This window comes from Empidonax traillii, unplaced genomic scaffold, assembly GCF_003031625.1.
Source record: "Empidonax traillii isolate 1590-97213 ecotype Southwest subspecies unplaced genomic scaffold, ASM303162v1 scaffold18:size2335232, whole genome shotgun sequence".
Taxonomy (NCBI): Eukaryota; Metazoa; Chordata; class Aves; order Passeriformes; family Tyrannidae; genus Empidonax; species Empidonax traillii.
This window is the reverse complement of record NW_020955211.1, coordinates 280,202-303,082: the sequence shown is the minus strand read 5'-3', so window position 1 is coordinate 303,082 and position 22,881 is coordinate 280,202. Positions and strand designations below refer to the sequence as shown.

The window sequence follows — 22,881 nt, the reverse complement described above, 5'->3', positions numbered from 1 at the left end:
TACTCACGCCATGCGCCAGGCTGGGAGGGCGAGCCCCCCCAAAACACAGCCACACTTGCGCACCCCCCTCACTCCCCGGACCCGCCGGGTGCCGTCTGTGTCCTGCTCTCCAAGAACCGCCCCCGCCGGGCGCGCATTGGTCGCGCTCCGCCCGCCCCGCCCCGCCGAGCCGGGGGCGGCACCGGCCGCGCCCCCGGGCCGAGCGGCACCGCAGCGGAGCCGGACGCGGACCGGAGCGGGGTTTCCTTCTCGGCTCGGCGAGCGGGCGAGCAGGGACGACGGAGCGGGCTCGTCACCCCGGCTCAAGGCGAGCTAGCCGCCGCCTGTACGCCCGACTGCTGGGCAGGGCGAAAGACAGACAGACAGACTAAACGCCGCACAGCCCCTCAGTCTCTGCGCCCACCTGGTTTGATTTAATTTTTTTTTTCTGCCGTAATTATTTCGGGGGGTGGAGAAAAACCCCGAGCATCACCGTGTTTTTGGCAATTCTTACCGCGTGAGGAGTTGTTTCCCCGCACACCCCTGACAAACAAAGGAAAAGGGGGAGGGGGCCCGCGTTTCGCAGAAGACATGCGTTCCGTCAGGAAGAGGTGGACTGTGTGCACCATAAGTCTCCTCCTCATCTTCTATAAGACGAAGGAAATAGCGCGGACCGAGGAGCGCCAGGAGGCACCTCTCGCTGGGTAATTGCGGGGCACCGCGCCGGGAGGGCTTCCCGGGCGGGCAGCGGGGCCGTGTCGCTGCCCGCAGTCCCCTCCGCGTCCCCGCCGGGCTCGGCAGGTGCCCCGGCGCCCCTGCCTCGTTTCCTGCCTTCGTAACCTGTCGGGGAGGTGCGAGCGTGCCGGGGTGCGGGTGACTCCTGCCTCTGTCCTTGAAGTTTCGCCTGGGAGCTCTGCATAACTTCAGTGCTCCTTAGGGATGCTTGCGCTGGGAGGGTGTGGGTCATCCCGCTTGGCTCCGAAGGTTCCTCCGCTGGAAACTCTGGTCCCTTGCTGAAACCGTCTGTTACATGCTTTCCCCCTCCTGCCTGTCTTCGACTGGAAACAAAAGGCGAAGAGTCCCTTGCTATTTTTCTCTTTGCACCTCAGCTTTCTCTTTGTCGGTCGTTGTGTTTGTGTACATGAATACCAGTATTTCTCATTTTTCTCCCAACTTGTAGCTATTCTATGGAGACGTTGGGTTTTCAGCCAAGCTGGTGTCTCCTTGGAGGAGTATAAGATTTTGTTTTCGCTGGAGGGATACATAAAAGCCTTGGTCGCTTAATGAAATCAGCAAAAGCTGAGTAGGGGCTCACTCTTTCTGTTTGCTTTTGAAAGTCGCCTGGGGGGAAGAATGCTGTTCACAGCAGATTTTCGTCTCGTATAAACCCTTGCCTTAATTTGAGGAGGAGGCATAAGGGCGTTGTAAGTACCCGTACAGGCCTGGAGGAAGCTGCAGAAATTACAGCCTATTTAGTCCCCTCTTGGCCCTGGAGTTACAGACAGAAAGTGAATCCCTCCTCCCTGTTCAGGCAGGCTGATGCGACAGCGGAGCACAGGCAGCTGGGCACAGCTGGACAGCAGTGGCCCCGGAATTCCCGGGAGCAGGGGCTTGCCTCACTTGTGTGTCTGCATTGTTTGTTTCCCATGTTATTCAAGATTTTCACAACTTGCTGGTGTCTTTCCCGCTTATCCAGCCTGAGTGTAACCCCGGTTTCTTCCACAAAACTGTCTGTAGACTTAGGAGATGTACAGAAGTTTAAAATTTTGGGGTTATAGGTGTGTGAAAACACACATGAAAATCAGTGTGTGAGGCAGAATTGTCATTAAAGATACCCATGTTTCTTAGTGTGTACTGCTTCCTGTTGGACTAGAGGTAGTTGTTAAAATTATTCAGAAATTACCATATCTAAGTTTGCAAAGAAGAGCCCCCTCCAGCTTACTGCAAGAGATTTGACACAGTTGAAAAGGTACTAAAATGAACTGATGTTTTAATATTAAAGGAAAGAAAATAAGTGTAATTTGTCATGCTGTGTTCTTAACAAACACTTTAAAATATAGTATAATGTACTTCTGCCAGGTGATTTAGTGATATATTTATTTCTTTGTTATCAGTGAGACTTCTTGTTCAGCATGATGCTAGTCACTTTCGCTGTTGAAATATCGTTTCTCTTCACAACCTGTCATCCCATTCATTACTGTATGAAACAGAAAAAAACCGCCTAAGTGTATTACTACTATTTGCTGCCAGTATTGGTGTTACACTTGCCTTTCTCCAGAATTAGGGGTTCATGACATTTGGTTATTTTTGACTGGCCATGTGGGCGACCAAAGTCACTTTTCTGTTTTACTTTCAGAAGTACCAGTAATGCAGAACTATGAATGTGCAGGATGGCACATCTTATGGTTATTATTGACACCCACCTTGGGTAAATTACACATGTTCCAAAATGGACTATATGCAATTCCAAATTATATGATAAACCTTATACCACCTGTATGCTCTCATAGCAAAGTTTGCTAGGACAATAATTGCAAAGCACTCCCTGTTTCAAATAGACAGTAATGTCCCTTTAAAGGTTAAGCAAGTAATGAAACACGGATTTTATGTTCAATGCAGTGTTTCTTAAACAGTGTCATCTTCCACTGATATGGAATATGCTTGAAGGAAGTTACTTTATATAATGAACTATCTTCAGGAGAAGGGATTGTCTCATGATATTGGTCTGAATGGTTGCCAAGGCTAGGTGCTTCAGAGTGAAAGCTGACACTGTCAGCTATAAGTTGCTGTCACATTATGGCAGCTGTTTCATTTACAGCAGAGAGGATTTGCAGTGGTTCTAGAAGATTCAGAGTAACCCAAATTTATTTCAAAGTTATTTACACAATGAAGAGTTACCGGAAGAATTTTTTTTTTATGTGTTAGTTTATTTAATATTACTTTAAGTGAAAATTTAATAGAACAATGCCATTAAAAGGGAGAGGAGGATGTAGGTGAGCACATTTGCGTTCATAGTAGTACTTTAACACAAAGTGCCTGGGACTTTCTTTTAGCTCATAAGAACATACTTTAACACAGTTTTAAAGTACAATCTCTGTAGCTCACTACATATGTAAACTGTAAAGATGGAAGAAAATGACATTTCAACTGCTGTGGTGCTTTAAGTGTTGGCAGTATATTTTGTTGCTAAGTTTTGTCAATTATCTCACGTTCAAACGTCTGCTAAATAATATTTAACCAAGAATGAACTAGAGACATCTCTGAAGTACGTCTAGACTGAGAATGTACTTGGATGTATTTTGGTAATCTTCCTTTAGATGCATGCACTCAGTGCATCTAGAAAATGCATGCAGGAGTATATATGTAGTAAATACTATTACAACCCTTATGGAAAAAGTTTATGGAATTAAAAAAATTAATATAGGAAAAAGTATAAGTTGCATTCTGATTATTGAATTTAGGGCCTTGTGCAGCATCCTCCCATGCCCTCAAGTTAGCGGTATTTGGATAATTTGCCTCAGGTCTTGTACCTAAAGTCGCAGGTTTTCGATAGGTGGCAGCCTTACATCTGCATCGGTGAGATGTCAGTGTTGGCGGAGGGGACGGTGAGGGAGAAAATGCCACGAGTAAAATCAGAGCTGGTTTTGGTGAAGTGTATAACACTGGTTTGTTACTTTTTTTTTTTTGCAAATTTTTTAGAAATTACTACATGATACCAGTTTTCTTAATTTAGTTTGATTAATGTTCCATGGCAGGTTAGCTTGAGTTTAGCCTGCTATATAGTTTACCAATTGTTACTGCTTAATATATCCTGCAGTAATGTTGCTGTAGTTCTTATTAAGGGCTGGGATCCAATTGTTTTAAGAATTTACAGCCACAGGAAAACAAGAGTCAACAATTCCCTGAAAACCTTACAGTCTTGTATCTTTTCCATTTCATTTGTTGAAGGGCTGTGGTCAGAAGTTCTGTTTGCAAGTTATGTTACGGTTATTGGCAGCATTTCAGAGCATGCTTATTTAACAGAGAAGGAGATTTCTGTATTTTATTGTTCTGTGTACTTGTGAGTTACAAGATATTTTACATGGTAGAATGTTATATTCAACAACTTTGATATATTTACAATTAATAGCTGTGTTTGAACACAGCTGAACATTGCTCTGGCACCTAAAAGGGAACGGTATGGAAGATAATGGAAACATATGGAGATAAAAATGGATTTTACTGCTCACACCTTAAGTTATGCTTTCAGTGTTTTGGATTCTCTATCCCATTTATGTGACCCTACTGGCTAATATTGCAACTGATAACGTTATGATAGCTCATCTGATGTTCAGTGGTTCACCCACAACTTACTGTATTTTTTTATTTTTTAAGGTTACCTTGCCAAAAGTTATGAATATTACTGATGGACTGATGGACAGGATAAGACAATTGGGGTGGTTTGGATGTGTGCATTCAAGTTTCAGCAAGTGACAGGGAAATTTTGTGGTTTGTGTGCCATTAATTCTGGAATTTTGTCCATTAAAGTCTTTAAGTATCAATAGGATGCAAAAGAAGTCTGTTAGGCCAGTATTGCAAATTTTGAGCAATTGCTGGGCACAGGCTTGAAAGTTAACACTTAATTGTTAGTTTACTACTAGAAATTTGGAACCTAAAAGTGCAGAATCTACCTCACAGACATAATAACGTTTCATCCAGGTTCACAATTTGTAGCTTATTGTAGTCTTTCTTATGTCTATTTTGTTACAAGTATAAACATATTTAAGCTCTTAAATTGCATATTCAACTATTAGATATATCTGTCTCATAGATTTTTTCACAGTTACAGTTTATTTGCTTTAGAAAGCAGAGAGATAATTACTTATTTTTCTGGTGAATAAAAGGATATATTGCTGGTGCTTGGGATGTAAATTATTTAAAACTGGAGTTAGCCTTGGTGTAATTGTGTCTTTTCTATATTGTATTGCAGAGATGGTGAGCTGAGTTTGAGTAGATCAATGATCAATAGCTCTGATAAGATAATTCGAAAGGGTGGCTCCTCAATCTTCCAGCATGCTGTAGAAGGTTGGAAAATCAATTCTTCTTTGGTAATGGAAATCAGGTGAGTGTCTTAAATGAAAAGCAGTTCATTTCATATTGCCTGTAATTCTTTTCATTCATGTTTCTTATAATTTCTGTGGTCTGGAAACAGTAGTTCAGGTGGATGGTTTGTAACTATATATTTAGGTTTCAGTGTTAAGTGCAAATGCATTGCATTAGACTTCAAAGTGGAGTCATCCTTTGTATGAACTAATAAAATGTTTTCGTCTGGCTGTGGCAGTCAGACCTGTGCAATCAGCGTCTACATTATGCATGTCCACATTTAAGCCGCTTGTTTAGAACTCTTCCACAGTCAGTGGTGAGAATCCGGCACTTTTAGGACATGATTTCCTCTCATCCTAAAGGTTTGAAATAGAACAGCTGAAAGTATTGTGAACAAAGCGGTTTTCTTCCCTTAACTACAGAGGGAGCTTAGACAGACCGCTTAGATGCAGGAGTCAAGAGCCAGGGCATCAAATGCTGTGAATCCAACTCTGGCCATAGTTGGTCCACATGGCAGGTCAGGCACTGACAGTATCCATGTCTTAGGCAGTTTTCTTTCTTTAAGTCAGAGAAACCGAAACGAGCCTTAGGCTGCTGCTGATGGGGCAACTCAGTAGCAGAGTGAGTGGATAGTTCTTATGTGTGTTAGTGTTCACAGAGGGTCTATGCACCTTGAGGGAAGAGTAAGCAGATGCCTCTTAATGTTGTTGTGTCATACCTTCCCCATCTTCGTCAGGAAGGTGGCCAGTGAAAGAAGCATATGGAGCATGACTGCACAGTGTGGAGGAATAGGAATGTCACATTATGTGAAAAATGAGAAAATGTAACTATTTTTGGCAACAATCACGTAGCACACTAGACTTGATTTTCTGAATATTAAAATTTTGAGTAGAAATCTGGTCTAATTAAAATGTGTTTTCCATGTGATTTGTCTTTCTACTTATTTTTAAGTTTTGTAATTTTATTTTTTTGTAAATTAAAGGACTTTTTCCAAACTCCTTAAACAGGCATTGTTTCTCATGTACAAAAGCATGGCTTCTCTGAAGGAGGAACTTATGCTATTTTATGTCCCTAATCCTAAAACATGCAGAAGATAAAGGTAGCTCAGAAATGTATGGAGCTGTAGTAAAGGACTGATGTTCTGGAAGCCTTGTGATATGATGGACCTAGTCCAGCCCCACTGCAAAAAGCCAAGGAGCAGCATAAAGGATGGAAAGCGTAGCAGGATTTGGGTAGGCAGAAAATTAATACTATGGAGGATGTAGCTGTCACTCAGCTACTTGACAAGTTCTCTGTGGAGTCCTCACTTGTTGACTGCCTAGGTTCAAGGACTTCAGTCACTTAGCTGTGTTTCCTACTGATGAAGACTGTGTGGGCACTCTAAAATGCAGCTGAGGTGCGTTTTAGGAATGGGGTTTGTTCCAGAACCATCATTCAGTTTGTTTGACCAGTTTATGGTTGTTACATGAAGGCTGCTCCAGGACAGTCTAGGAAGGATAAGCAGATTGTCAACATCAGTGACGGTATTTAAAATTTCTATGCATATAACTGACAATTTAAGTTGGAGAAATGTTAAGTAACTCTAGAGGAGTACTGTTGAAACTTTGACAATTGGAAGAAAACAGCTGTTTTTTTGTTTGTAAATTAAACTGATTTGGAAGTTGTTGAGTGACTATAAGTAGAGATGGATAACTATTTTCAGTAATTTTGTTGAAAAATTGAGTATCATATTTCAGAACTATGTAAAACCAATATGCAACAAACAAGTAAAAATATTACAATCACTTCTTTGAGGAAAATAAGGGAAAAAAATAGATCTTGGGTTATGCTAACTTTCCACTTGTTTCGAATGCAAAATACATCAAAATACAGAACGGTTTAGATGTTTTTCCCAGCCTGTTAGTACATGTGTATCATCTCAATGTACTAAAATCACAATTTTTGAAATAATTTTTTTCTTTACTGTGGGCTGGAGGGGGAACATTTATTTAATAAATTACTGTTGCACACTTAAGAAGCATCATGATATGATAACATGGTTTTTAAAAAAAGTAGTGCAGGGAAGGATTTAATTTTTTGGAGGGGTCTCATAAATTCAGTGGAGAAAAAAGTATATCTTGTACCTTAATTTAAGCAGTAGAGGTTCTACTGTATTGTAAGGTTTTCTGTATAGTAGAGCGTGTCAAGCTGAGGTTATGTCTACACTGCCAGTCTTGTTTCGAGATGAAATAGCTACTATCGTGAACACTGAGGCAGAGAGCAAGTGTTTTAACTGAACCAGTAAAAGAATTAAAATTATTATGATTTAGGGCCAAAAGCTGACATGAACTATATGAAAGGAATTAGTGCTACTAACCAGTCATAGTCTTTCCAGAAATCGTCTTTGCTGACACAGCATAGCAAATTCAATTATGGTACTCAGCAATGAGGGAGGGACATTTGGTAAGCTTTTCACTGAGGAAACCACATGCAGACCCTTGTGAGATGTGTTTCAATCTGATGCTGACTAAATGATCTGCTTTTTCTCACTTTTACAGGTGGTTTGCTATACACTTTTCTTCCCTGTTACAGCAGTAAGAAGCATTTTGGCTTTATTTTTACACTTACACACCTACCAGGACTAACTTCAAGTGTGTCTAGTGAAGTCCTAGAGTGTTCTTGTGGTTTAACTAACTGTTCAACCCTCCAAAGTACATATAGACCTTGAAGATGATTCATGCTTTATTATTGCAACTATTAACATGAACAGTGTTTGGTGGTCTTATGGTGGGAGGTTGACCGTAGGAAGTAACGGTAAGAGAGAAACAAAAAACAAGCTAGTGCCTGTTGAATTATACATAAAACATTTTCAGTTCTTAGGAGTGGGGAAATAATCTGAAAAACCATTAGTGTACAGCATAAAGATATTTCATAAAACTTAAAATCACCAATAAATGACAGCTACTTTTATGTCTTATATCAGCTTTATACCTGCATAAAAAAATTTAAAATTAAGAAAATATTTGAAAGTGAGCCTTACTTTGTGCAAGGACTCTTGTTCAATAGTATGTTGAACCTAGTTGGCTGGCATCTAGAATATTGTACTTTGCTTTGTTGACTGTGGGCATCATCTCTGGCCACTTATTTTTGCTTAGGATAGTGACCAGTCTATCAGTCTCAAAGGTGAATTTTTGGCAAGGCCAGGATCAGATAGGAGTCAATGAATGAAAAAGCTCCTTTATCAGGACCACATGGAAGGATGGAAAGCTTTCACTTGGTTTCTGGTGGTCTGGGACTTTGCAGCCAGAAAAGGCACTCTGAGGAGTGTAGCAGCTTTCCTGGGAGAGCAGCAGTCCTTTGGAGATGTTAAGCAGACATAAGAAAGAAGAGCTAGACTTTCTGTGATTGAGGAGGAAAATATTGGTATTATTAATTACTTGAGACTGTGGGAAATTTGACACCTTGCCAATCATGATTGGTCTGGTGGGAGAGTGATTTTTCCAACTGATGTTACCTTCTGATTGCTGACAACTTCTTTGAAGAATAATGGGTAATTCTTGTGTCTAGGGAGGGAAGACTGCTTTTTTGGTTCCCTTTCTGTCTGAATGATTTGTCATGAGGAAGAGAATGTGCTACAGTTTTATGCCTTAAGTCCTTTCTATTCTCTGTAGCAATGTGAAGGTTTTCCTTATGGTTATGAAAATAAGGAAACTTGTTGTATTGGAAGCCATAGTTTCAGAAAGGAGGAATGTGTCTGAGATGATGCAAACCTATCTGGGGAAGAATTCTACACAGGGCTGATACCAGCTCATCTGTGAGCTGTATGAAATTAACTACAGTCTGATGTCTCAGTGTGTGATTTTCTTCCACTTATTTTTGATTAAATATGGGCACTTCTGGTGGAAGAAGCAGAAGGTTTTGAATTGCAGGAAGGCAAAATTTAAAAAAAGTACATTGAGGATGTATTTATCTCTGCAATGTAACGGAAAATTTCCTGTCAGAATAGTGTGAGAACTTGTAAGATGTTAACAGCATCTAAAGAAAAAAATAAGGGCAGTTTCCTCCTTAGAAAGGTTCAGATTATTATCGTTGTTTGTCTTTCAAGTTTACATGAAACAGCTATGATAAGTCCCTGAAGTGCAAGCAGTATGTACTGAACTGGCAATGGAGCATTACGACTGGTCTGAAGCTTTTGGAGCAACATTTTGGGGCCATTTACACTGTTTCCTTCAGATCTTCTGTGTGTCAAAGATCCCACGCAAGCTGGGGCTCTCTGGTCTGGTTTAGTCGTAATAAACCTCAGGGGATTTTTGCTTGCCCCTCTACCTTGCTTATCCTCATGAGAAGCTGGCATATGGCCAGGCTTCCTGTGGTAAACCTAAGCTGAGTCACGGTCTGTTCTTTTCCTTTTGCATGCCCACTCTCCTGTTTTATGGCATTCCTGTTTGTGTGGCCTCAGTTGTCTGGGGGTTGCCAGGAATTATCTCAAGGTTATTTGCAGTTAGGCATGTTTTTAACAAATCCAAATTAGTGGTTGGACTAGATAACCTTTAAAGACCTATTCCAACCCAGATTATTCTATGATTCTAAATCTGCTTTCCTTGAAGAGGTTTCTTTAAAATTCCTTTCATTCAAACTGAAGTGAAACTCAAGAGGTGCAAACACCCACAGTCACTGCTGCGTCGTCAGGAAGCCAAAAGGACCTGGTACTGCAGCCATCTACAAGAGCAAGATGTGACCTTTTGTGACCACAGAGCTTGTTCTTTTCTGCTTTTTTAAAAACTAATTTAGCTGAAAAAAAGCATGCTTTATCTAGGCTGTAGTCCTTGGTAATTTCAGATGCTGAGGCCCACCTTCTGCCTTCCAGCTGGCGAGCATGAAGTAGGACTTGCTGGGGTTAGAAAATCGAATTGTTTGTTAGACCTGTGTGAATTAGTCAGAGAAAGTCTGCAGGAAAGCAAGAGGGATCAGAAATCTACATCATGACCTGCAGAACTTAAAAAATTAAAGTTTTAAAAAAAAAGTAAGTTGCTTCTTATCCTCAAGTAAATGAAAGATTTTGCGAAGAGTGTAGTCTGCCATCCCCAGGCAAATTGCTATGGGAAATGTGCTAGCGTGAGGAGTATTGTGCCTCTGGTAAGGCTAAGGAAGCACTGATATAGGCTGCATAGGGAGTTTGCCAAGTCCTCACCACAAGAGGTTATTAGGAACACATTAGATAAACATAGGCTGGAAGGCTTGTAGATCTTCAGTGCATACAGAGAGGATTGGGTGAACTCTTAGTTCCATAATGTGTTTGCTGGTGTTCTAGCCCATCTTCCTGGGCACTGAGGATGCCCTTTAGGGGCTTCCTGTCATGATTACTGTCCAGATGAGCCCAGATGCCCCAGCAGTAAGGGTTTCTGGCACTGCCTTCCTCTAAAGAAATGATTTTCCTAGGAGAAGCATTGGAGGTCATATTTCAGTTTTGTTGAGAATTTCTAAAAATATAGTATTATTTGTAATCTTAAAAGCCAAATGATTTAGTCGTTTAATTTTCTTTCCTTAATCCACACAATTCTGTGACTGATGAAGAATAGTTTGACATTACAACAATTTTGTAGTACAAAGGCTACAGTACCAAATAAAACTAAAAAAAAAAAAAAGGAACAAAAGGAGAAAAATATCACCATATTGCCCCAGAGCAATACATAGTTACAACATTTGGAAAGCTTATTCAGAGACATTACTATCTGTTACATGAACTTTGTCAGATAACTGGGAGTTTAAGTAGATACTTAAGTATTGTGAAAATCTGTTTCTGGTTATCAAAATAAAACCTTAGGTCAACCACAGATTGTGACACTGTATTTCTGTGAGTCAAGTAAACATGATGCAAACAGCTGCTTGGCTTCAAATAAGGGTGAGCCACATCTGTCTCACCTGCCCACAAAAGGGCTCCGGCTACACTCATGATAGACTTTTATTTGTCATAACAAAACTTGGAGACCTCAAATAGAACTGTTTGTGTATACATCTTAGCTTAAAGTTGCAGAACACCTTTGCTTCAAAGTTTGCTAAAAATCATGGTGGTTTTTGCCTTGGTGGAATTGAGCTTACTTTGAATTTTATAAGCAGTTTGAAGTGGATTAGCATTAACTTGACATTATTTTGTCATGTCGGTTTAATAAGAATAACATTGTAGTGCTGTTTTTTATTCTGTGGGACAGAACAGAGATTGAAACAAGTTGTTATTAATCAGCATCTAGACTGACTGAAACACTCATGAATGTATGTTCAGGTTTTGTCACATGCCTTAGACATTTTTTTTCCTCTTAGCGTTTGTGTGAAAATGGGAAGTACTGCTATCCCCATGGAACAGATGAGTCAGCAACACAGAGGAACTTAAAACAATAGCATGAACTCTGCATTCTTTGTCATATTTCTTCCAGCATTAAAAGATATCTGGATAGAGTCAGACAAATCAATAAAAATATATTAATAATAGCAAATCTCTTATAAAATGATTCTATTGTGTACTGTAATACCTGTGTGCACATTTAATTGTATATGCTAATGACAGCTTCAGGTAAGAAAACATTTTTAAAAATATGAGAAGACACTAAGATTCAGTGACTTCTACCCATCTCAAAATTTTATTGTAAAATAAATTCCTTAGACCTTTTAGAAATTTCAGCTGTGTTAAGTACGTGATTGATTTTCTGATTTTAATTCAGATCCACATCAGTCTTTGGAGAACTTCTATAGCATATTGATAAATAAATTTTGAATGTAAATAACCAAATTAATAATGGAAGCTGAGGTGCTTTTATTTTTTTGTCGTTCTTTGCATAACTTCATTGCCTTCCTCTTTTTACGTAGGATACTGTATTCATGCACAAATGCTGCTACTTTTTTGCTATCAAGAAACAGTTTTAGGCCCATTCATTCTACCTATCATGGATGAGTGCTTTAAATTACTAAAGCAAATCTTTTCGTGATCACATGTGACTTTTTCTAGTCAGAACTCTAGGCTACTGTACACTTCACATAATTTTTTTGCTTTTTGAGACTTGTTCTCACCCCTTCTCAAGTCAGAGTGCATGTGAAATGAGTCTCACATAATGGATAGCTTAGGTGATGCTATTCATAGTTTTTGATGCATTTGTCATATCCTTTACAGACCCAGCTATAGTAGCTCTGTTCCTAGATACTGAATACTTCTAGTAGATTTTAATCCTTCTAGATTGGGAAGTTCCTTCTTTCTTGCTCTTTTTCATTGTGTAGCAATTCATGTATCTGTTGCAGAGTGCCCACAAAGTAAAGCCATCAAACTCATGGAGATTTTAAATCCATTCAACTTAAAGGCTGAACCTGAGTCCTCATCTTCCTTTTTCAGAAATACCTTGCCTGGTCTTACCAGAAGCAACACTCAGGACTTGCCTGTTCTGCTTTGTTATTCCGAGCCTCAGAACAAGCTGTCTTTACTTTGATACTGCTTCACTCATACATGACAGCTGTAACTGATAGCCTAAGACACACCAGATATTCTTTCCTTTTTTTTTTTTTTTCTGTCCTACTTTAAAAAAAGTGAAGAGTCACTTTAAAAAATGTTTTTATCATGTTTCACTTCCCCTGTGGCTTTTAAGATCAGTTCCATGGTAAATATTTTGTGTCATTGCTTGTAAGATTCAGACATATTCTTCCTTTTTGAGGCAGTGACACAAGACCTGGTTCGTGAACATGGATGTTTCTATAGTTTATCCCTTTTAACTTGTGGGGGATTATTTCCCTTTATGGCTGTAACTGAGTGTTGCAACTGCTAGAGTGGCATCTCTAGTTATGTTTTCCTGTTTTGATGTTCGCTAAGGAAGTTCTGCTCCAAAAACTCAATATTTAAAAATAACATTCTCTTAACAAAATATCTATTCTCTTTCAAATTTCACTTTGCTTTCTGAAAACAGTGGAAAATATAAAGTTTTTGTGTTTCTTGTTTTGTTAAACTTGCAGAGGCAGAAGTGTCTGTAAGAATTATCACATACTGAACACCCTGCCCCAGCTCAGCACTGCTCAGTTCCTTGAGAGTATTGTACTTGTGTTCAAATGTGGTCTTATGTCTCTTCACACACATACATGCTTCACAGAGCAAGGGTGGACACAGGCGTGTAAGGCTTTGCTTATTTGTAATCCTGAGCCACGAGTGGCTCTTGCAGCTCTGGCCTGGAGTCCTTCCAAGCTTTTTATGTTGAGTGTATACTTAAAACTGCTCAGTGCTGTCAGTGCAGGTCTTATTCATCTCATACATTAACCATTACCTTGCAGTTATTAAATGCCTATTTTGAACTTATGTATGAAAAGTGTGCCAGTTTTTGGACCTCAGTCCCCAGCTATCATGGGCAGAATGGAAACTCTAAATGGCTGGATCCAGTCTTAGCCCCAGACTTGGTCACCAGTTTATGTTTAAAGGATTATATAGGTGCAGTTGAACCTATGCATAACTGTTCCGCAGGATTAAAGGTGGGAAACCAAATATACTTGCATTAATAAAATAAATTTTTAGTTGATTATCATAATGATAATTATTAGATTAAAAGATTTAGATCAGAATTATTTATGACACAGTATGTAGAGAGTTATACCTACTAATGTGGTGCACTATTTATTGAAGCCAGGTTGGAGCAATGATACTAAAGCTGGCAAAACAATTGAACTGAAATTGATGGTACTCGTGCATACCAGTGACTGTGGGCAAGTCTCTTTTGCTTGGCCTCGAGAAGTAACCTTGAGAGGGGTCCCCACTGAAGGAGGAATCTCCATACACTCTCCAAGAAGGGCTGTGTTAGAATTCCCTACCATTAAAAAGAGATGCTGGGCTTTTGTAGTATAAAGGGATTAACTATCAGTCATACATCTTCAGGCCAGGTGTGTCAACTCAGCAGCTTTAAGTAAGTTATCAGTATTATCACTTGTTGGTTCCTTTACCAGGAGCTTTGTCTGCTGCATCCTCACCAGTGCCAGTTTCTGTCAGGAAAGATTATTCTTCACATCCCCAAAATGTTTAACTTTAGGATTGATAAATCAGACCAGTCTCAGCATTCTTCAGAACCAAAAGTAGGGTCATCCACCCTTCTCCATCCCCCACTGATAACTTTTGCAATTAGAGTGAAGTTTGAGCTGTTTTACCCCACTTGGGCAAAGCATCCTGATGCACTAACCCCATAAGCAGGTACAGTTACCATGACTTGACTTCTTCAGCTGACATAAAAGCAACCATTCTTCACCTGTTACTTGCTGTAGACTGGGAATATATAACTGTTTAATTGCCACAGTTCACTTGATCCATGGTAGGTTATTAAACCAAAGCTGGTGAGGCCACACTTTTGAGTATTGTGTCCAGTTCTGAGCCCCTCAGTTCAGGAAAGACATTGAGGTGCTGGAGTAGATCCAGAGAAGAGCAACGAGGCTGGTGAAGGGACTCGAGCACAAGTCCTGTGAGGAGAGGCCGATGGAGCTGGGGTTGTTTAGTCTGGAGAAGAGGAGGCTCAAGAGAGACTTCATCACTCTCTACAACGCCCTGAAAGGAGGTTGTAGCCAGGTGGGGGTTGGTCTCTTCTCCCAGGCAATCAGCAACAGGACAAGAGGGCACAGGCTTAAGCTCTGTCAGGGGAGGTTTAGGTTGGATATTAGAAAGAAGTTCTTTATAGAGAGAGTGATCAGGCATTGGAATGGCCTGCCCAGAGAGATGGTGGATTCACCATCCCTGGGGGTTTTTAAGATGAGGCTGGATGTGGCACTGAGTGCCATGATCTAGTAATCACAGTGGGGTTGGATCAAGGGTTGGACTTGATGATCTCGGAGGTCTCTTCCAACCCAGTTAATTCTGTGATTCTGTTTTGGTCACGTGTGTCTGAACCTGTCTAACAGTTTAAACAATTAATTGCAGAGAAGCATAATAAATGGTTCAAAGTGATGAAGAGTTCATAAGTGGTTTTGAGTTCAGCTAACAGCTTGACTAGACCCTGAGCTGCCATTTAATTTGCAGTTTAAATTTTAGTTTAATTTTTGTTGAAATTGTACAAAAGACTGTGGGTGTTCTCATTTCAAGTTAATTAGGATGACTGTAGCTGAACTTCAGTTAATTAGGAGGAAGTTTATGCTAAACTGAGTGTGTTACTCTTATGGTGAAATAAGAATCTATAAGAGACAGGACAATTCCTGAACCAACCTGATTTCTAAGAGATAACATTTTTTAAACCATACTTTATATATTCAGCTGTGTTTCTATGAAAACAAACCTCCACAGTCCTTTTTAAAAATGTGTTTTTTCCAGAATTTTGTAAAGATAGTAAAAATCTGTATGCTTTCTAATTTCCATAGTTATCTTCCCATGGTCTCCGGGTGCCTTTGTCTATGGAAGTCATTAAGCTCTATTTCTGTAGTATTTTTGTAACCACGATCTGATCAGCTGATCCATCCTAACAGCTTTGCTTTAACTCCATCCTAGAGCATGGGAAATGACCTTAGTATGACTGACACTGCCTACCCTCTGCTTTATGTTGTATACTTTGTGCAGTCTGTATTGCTGTTTAGATAATCTCTGTTCGAGCGGGGAGTGTTGGGTTTTATCTTTGCATTTTTCTGTCAATGCAGAAAGAACATTCTTCAATTCTTGGATGCTGAAAGAGATGTCTCAGTGGTCAAAAGCAGCTTCAAACCGGGAGATGTAATTCATTATGTACTGGACAGGCGTCGCACCCTAAACATCTCTCAGGATTTGCACAGCCTTCTCCCTGAAGTTTCCCCAATGAAGAATCGCCGATTTAAAACATGTGCAGTTGTTGGAAATTCTGGTATCCTTCTGAAGAGTGGCTGTGGAAAAGAGATTGATAGCCATGACTTTGTAATAAGGTAAGTTTTCATCTGCTGTTGAAGATACATTTCTTGGCTAATATTTTTCTTGGAGAAAAGCTAGGAGAAATGTTTTAATCAGAGGTATATGCTATAAGCATTATCTGAAATTAATCTGAAACAATATTCATTGCTGTGTGATTCCTCATATTTAAATACATGCTTGTTTTATTTGCAAGGTTATTTTTACAGTGAATATAAAACAAGGACCAAGGAGAGAAACTTGTGCTGCTTATTTTTGCTTTTTGCTGTTCTTATTCCAGACAAAATAAATATTCTTACAGAGGCCTTGGTAGAATAAATGCAAAATATTTTCTCTCTCAGAAATTACTCTTTCTTAGCTCTTAGTCAATACAGATGGCCTTCTGTAAATTACTTTAGTACTTATGTTCAGCATGGAGTAAAATTTTGATGTGATGTATTGATGCTGAACCAGGCTGCCGTTAAGATAGTTGGAAGTCACCCATCTATATTCCTTCACATTGCTCTAATAACACATTTCTGCATTTTGGGCAAAAATGTTGATATGTATTGCTTTTTATTCATACTTCAAACATACTCAAACATAGTAGAATACCTTTGGATTTCATATATCAAAGGGGAAAACTGACCTCACTTAACAGCTTGGCATTATATAGAGAATGTTGAGGAGGAGACAGGTCCTTCTGCTTTTGAAGCAGAAGTTTCAATTGGTTTGGTTTGAGGAGGGTGAAAAGGCAGAAAACAGGAGGGTAGTAACAGAAAACAATGTAGAAATAGTAGTCATTGTGAGTTATTTGCTCTTTCTTTTCTCACTTTCAAGAAAGATGGTGGCAAAAAATATCAAAAGGACAGAGAAAAAGAAAAATTACAGGTTTTTAGTACATAGATCAAGCAGGATATACATGAGACTTGTATTTCATTTGAAAGATGAAGCAATAACACATTGTTCTTTCTTTTCCTTATTTGTTTTACTTGTACCACTAGGTATTCAAATTAGCATCCTTACTGCAGAAGGAATCCAAAAATAATTACCACGTTTTTAAACCACACTTAGGTTATGGCATGTTTTTGTACTCTCTCTGAGATTAAATTTGATTAATTTAACAGGACTACAGAAACATTTAGATACTAGATTTTCTGGATGAAAATTTTCTTTCAGAAGGCAAGATACATACTTTTATTTAAAGCATGTGCTGAATTTCTTTGAAGTTGTCCCCACGGTCTCCCCAATGTTTTGACTAGCCATGAAACTAGGTAATGATATCTGGTAGGTTTTAACTTATTCAGGCTTTGTGGAAAAAAGATAATATTCTTAAACATTTGGTGTAGCTTACTAGGAACAGTAGAAGGTTACTGTTGCTAATCAGCTGGACTGGAGAAATTTACGGGTATTCTGTAAGGACTGTAAGAAACCAGCATAGGTTGCCCAAAGAAATTGTGGATGCCCCATCCCTGGAAATCTTAAAGGTCAGGGTGAATGGGGCTTTGAGCAACCTGTCCATGAAATATCTCTTATATGGTATATGACTAGTAAAGTGATCAGTATAACAATTAGTTAGTCTGACAGTATCATGGTTAATAATCTCTGAGGTTCTGGGAATAGCATGCTTGGCCCTACTCCCTATAGGGAATTTTAACGCAGGGTTTTTTGTTGTTGTTGTTGTTATTTGTTTGGGTTTTTTTCATTTGCAAATTCAAACGTTTTTGAAATAATCTGTCTGATATTTATTTATGTAAGTCTCCATGCATGCATATGTGCATAACATCTGTTTAAAGTAAATAGCAATAATTTATTTGTAGTTCAAGTTAAAGAAAAAACAGCATTCTTCAGAGTTACAGTTTCCCACATTCCTCATCTTCCATTTAGGGAAAGTTATATGCAAAACAATATGTAATCACGTGGTGTAATTACAAAGTTCTGGTGTACTTCATAAGCATTCACCTCTATTTCTATTAGGATTCTGGTATTAAAATGTACCATGACACTCTGTTAATACTTTTGCTTTCAGCTTCTCTCTTTAGAAGTGAAATGCGCTCATTCTATTTGTCCCCTGGTGGTGTTCTGAAAAGAAGTTACTGTATAGATGCAGGTGTGTAGGCTGGTGAACAACATTTTTGTAGAATCTTCTGATGCCAAATGCATTATGCTTATGTGCTGTGACAGTATGTCACACTGTTTTGGTTAAATGTATTATCCAGTCATTTTCATAGTATTCTATGTTGGTTTGTTTTTTTTTTTAAATCTGAAGGAAAATTGTCTTTGAGTGGTTTCTTAGAGCAGCAGTTCTGATGTTATAGCTAACATGAACAATACCATAAATGTAATGGTAAAACTGAAAATGAAGGTCTGTGAAAGTGACGAGGACACAACAGATATCCAACAGTATTTGCAGTACAGTAAGCTCAATATCCTATAGAGGTAACATGAAGGTGTTAATAATAACAAATAAATGCACAGAAGTTACACAAGTTTAGTGAAGTCATCCCTATTTTGACAGTAGAAAATGCATTCCATCGAATTAAAATGCAAATCAAGGAGACCTTTTGCTATTAAAAAAAATCCCAAACTGTGGCAACTATAAACTACTTCCTGTTTTCCATATTCTTTTCCTTTTTACCTCTCATGCTTTAATATCCTGTTAAGTAACTATTGGTCTACTACTCTTGCAGGGATGAGCTAAAGCATCCTGCATTTTGAGACCCAGAGAGGGTCTCAAGCATCCCTAAATCTCTAGTAAGAGGAATAAGTACATCTTGTTCCCCCACTGTCCCAGAATTCTCATGCCAGAGTTGAATTACCTGTTGCATCTTACAGAGCAGATGAACTTGTTATAGTAAGTGAGATGTTTTGAAACGCAGTAGGTGCATTGAACTTGCTGAAAAATGTAACTATATTTTAAGGTAAGTGTAAAGTAACAGTGCTAAACATTGCCAAGTAATAACTTGGAACTACTTATGGCACCTACTCAGTATCAAAAGAAATTTAGTTGAGCTGTGGGTTCAGAATTCAAACAGTATCAAAGATGAGAATAATTTTTTTTTTTTTTAAAGTAATGTAATTCAACATTCCTGATGAGAACTATTCAAGAGCAGAGGCCAAGTTTAGTTTTGGAGTTATTTGGTTAAAACCAACCAGACAAACAAACCAAGACCTGGTAAATAATGTTGTGCTTTTTCCTGTGGTGACACCATGTCTGGAAAAGTCCCTTTCATTTTAATTGGACTGTGTGGAGGACAGGCCTGTTGAGTGAAGCTGTTTGAATGGTTTAGGGCTGCTCCAACAAGGAGCAGCCATGAGAGGAAATTAATTGCTTCATTCTTTGAATTGAAGTGCCTAGTTTATATGTTACAACTCCTCTTTTTACACTGGAATTATCCCCTGCTAACTTGTAGCAGCATTTGGGAATCAAATGGAATATTTTTGCCATCAGTGGTGATAAAATTTTGCTGTGCAAATGCAACTCTTTATTTTTCCAGAGTACTTTGACTTTCATTTTTTAACTTGACAATTCTTGTGGTTAGTGAAGTTGACATGGAAAAAACTTTCAGTCTCTTTTTTTTTTCTTTAAAAAATGTCTCGTTTTGCAAGGAGGAAGATAATCTGTTTTGACTCTTTCCATGGTGTATTGATTTTTGTGGATAATTGTGATACGCAGAAGTAAGCATGATATGTGGTATGAGCAGAAGACAGCGTATATGGTGACGAAGAAGGACAAACCTACTATACCATGGAGTTGTGGTTGCTTATTTCAGGAGAGCACTTTAAATTACTGAGAAGAGATTGGTAGCAGCTTCTTTAATCTGCGTTTTTCATTCAGCTGATAGGAAAAATGTAATCATACATTTGGCAAAATAAAGATATTTAGAATATTAATTTACTTATATTCAGGAACTTTTTTTTTTTTTTAATTTGGATCAGCTTTTATGTCAAAATGTTTTTTAGAACCCCTTTTTTGGACCATAGCCGTTGTGCTGAGTAGAGCTGAATACTTGGAGACAGCAGATTTGTTGAAAGCAAAGTGTCCAATTTAAAAACATATTTTAAAACATGAGTCTTCCCTTAAAAATAACATCTGAATACATCATGACTAGCTCATTAGACCTTTTTCAGATTTCAGATGTGACAGCCCTATTTTTTGCCCTTTGTCTCTTCCCAAAAATTGTTACACTACTTTGAAATTAAAGAATAATAAAGCCATCATCTTCCAGTGCTCTTGCTCAGTGATTTCAGTATATGAGAAAGGGAAGCACCAGTGTAGGTCTTCAGTGTCAATTACTCAATAGGTGTGGGTGGTCTCCATCTCAGGGGAGCCTCAGAGAAGGCCTTAATTTTTGTGGCCACTCCTTTTTTTTTTTATTTTTAAAAGGAAGTTAATTCTTACGGAGTATATTGAAGGACAGAAGTCTAGAAGACTCAGGAAATACAGTAAAAGTGACTTTTGTACATCCATATACAAGTGATCAAGAATTCCAAAGAGTCTGCTTAAATAGTGTCCTATGAGCATCCAAATGGAGGGCTCACAGGGTTAGCCTGAATCTTTTTATAATATGGTAATTTATACATAAAAGGATAAAATGATTTTCAAGTTGCTTACTCCTGCTGTAGATAATACAGAGCTTTTAATTTAGTGGTTTTCTGAACAGTTGCAAACTCAGAAAAACTTCCTTTTTTGAACATTGATTGTTTTGAGAGGAGTCAATATTCAGAACAGTTTTAGTCTAGATGTTGCCTTTTTTACTCTTCTCCATTTTGGAATGTTCAAACTCCCGCTTCTTTCTACATTCCATAATAATAACAACTCCAAAGTGCTTCTCCAAAACAATGAAAATTATAATTTTGTCTGAATGTATTGCAAGAGTAATAAAAGTTTTTCAACCCTTTTTGTCCTCACAATATTGCAGATTTTTTCTAAAATTTTCTTTATCAGAATTATAACATTTTTACAGCATCTTGATAATTACCTTATAGAATACGCTCTTTGTAAATAGTAATGTGTAAAGTATTTTCACATAAAAAGGCAAAGATGCAGGTATTCTGGATACTACAAAGTTCCATTTCTTAGTTTTTCTTGCATTAAAATATCATTCTCAATATTTCACTGCTGTGAAATACTTCAGTGCTGTAGGGTTTGTGGTTTCTTTTTTTTTTTATTTATATATATACAACAAACTTTCAGTGATAAAAATTCCTTGCTTTTTTAATGGCAAAGGTATGCTGTTGGGAAGAACAGTAAAACTCTAATTCATGTGTAATGTTGCAACAAGGACACACAGTAAAAAATGTGTTTTACCACTGTCTCTAAAATACCACTTAGGCTTTCTCTGGCAGTTCACTGTGCTGTGTCAGTTGATGATAACTTGCATTTCAGTCACTGGTGTTAAAGAAGATGCTAGGAAGAAAGAATGTAATGTTACCAATATAGGTTCTAGTCTGGACAACAAGAATTAATAAAGTTTAGTACCAGGTGATGTTACAAAAATCATCTTCATACTGAAGTGAAATCGATCATAAATTCAGTATTCTTGTGGACTTGTGTTGTAAAAGGGGATATCAGGTCAATAATGGTATATTTTACATGGCACATCTTAAAAAGCAGCCATGATTACTGTGCGTGAATAGAATATGTAATGCTGTACCTGAGCCTCTAGCCTTGCAGCTCTCACAAGTCATTCTCTGTTGTGCCAAGGTTAAGGACTGGGATGAAGTGGGATATGTCAGGGGATTCCCTGCTAATCAAGATCCCTGTGGTTAATTTGAAGCAACTTCAGCCTTTTCAGTAGCCGAACAAGTATGCAGAACATGTGAGAATCCATACATATTACTAATTATTAGATTTTTCATCTAATATATAGGGGATATAGGAAGTTTGTGAATGACTCTTTTTGTAAATCTCCCTTTTTCGGGTATATGTGAAAGTGATCACAGCACTGCTGCACACCTTTATTTGAAGAGCCAGGCTGAAAGATGAGCTGCATACACACAGGAATTAGGGCATTGTGCTTCTTGCACGTAGACTGAGTAGAGACTGTATTAGTGACACTAGTCACGGTAATGCCTTATGTTTCAGGGAGGTTTAATATGTCTGCCAGCAACAATCTGATTATCATATTTTGGCTTCTCAGACTATATGTGGTTAATATTTTGTGACTGATTTTTTGGCTTTGTTCTACAAAGAGAAGATATTAAGGAAACAATGAATGGTTTTAAAGCCCTTTTTTGCAGCCTTTCAAAATGGTTTCTAAATGTTTATTTCAACTTTTAATCCTCAAGTGTACCAATTGTTAGAGGATTAAGAAGTGTACAGATCATGGTCAATTCTTGCGATGTTACTGTGTGTAGAATATCATTTTAGTTTTCAATATCAGATAAAATGGAAATGGTAGTCACTTTTACTCAAGGAAATTTTCATGGCTTTTTTTTTTTTAAATTAATTTGAATAGAACAACCTATGCTCTATGAATACTACGTGTTGGACATTGGCATTTATATACATGATCTGTATGTTTATTAGTGACAAAGCAAGTTGAACTGAATCTCTCTGGAATAACTGACTTTTTATTTGAGTATATTTTGTGACTATGTTTTCATTATATTCTTCTTAAGCTCTACTCTCTAAAAGATGGTGTGTGTTATGAATGTGCTTGGGCCATAAAGATGTCACAGCAAACCTAGGGTTAATTAGTTTGGTGTAAGTGTGGTGTAGGAGCGCTTTCTCCATTCTTCAGTCTTTTCTCATGGCATACAACTCCAACCATTGGCAGTTTGTTTTTTTTTTTTTCCCTTCACTTTTTCTGAAAATGTCCCAGTGTAACTAATATATGCAGCAGATGGTTGTGGAAGAATTCGGTTTTCAATCACTGAGACTTTTTGACCTGTGTATCTTAGCATCCCAGCTGTTCTACATGTGTCCAAAATACCACATGATATTTCAGACATTATATAGTTTCTCCCTTGTATCGCAGAGCTCTTTT

General features: G+C 38.4%; 1 protein-coding gene across 1 annotated transcript in view; it reads left to right on the top strand.

The window, feature by feature from the left end:
* The first annotated feature begins 269 nt into the window (after nucleotides 1-269).
* Nucleotides 270-22,881, top strand: part of ST8SIA4 (ST8 alpha-N-acetyl-neuraminide alpha-2,8-sialyltransferase 4) — a 54,870-nt gene continuing 32,258 nt past the window's right edge. Inside the window, exons 1-3 of the mRNA XM_027896699.1 lie at nucleotides 270-683; nucleotides 4,949-5,080; nucleotides 15,670-15,927. Coding sequence (XP_027752500.1) covers nucleotides 571-683; nucleotides 4,949-5,080; nucleotides 15,670-15,927 — 503 coding nt within the window. The 5' untranslated portion in view covers nucleotides 270-570. The remainder of the gene's footprint in view (nucleotides 684-4,948; nucleotides 5,081-15,669; nucleotides 15,928-22,881) is intronic.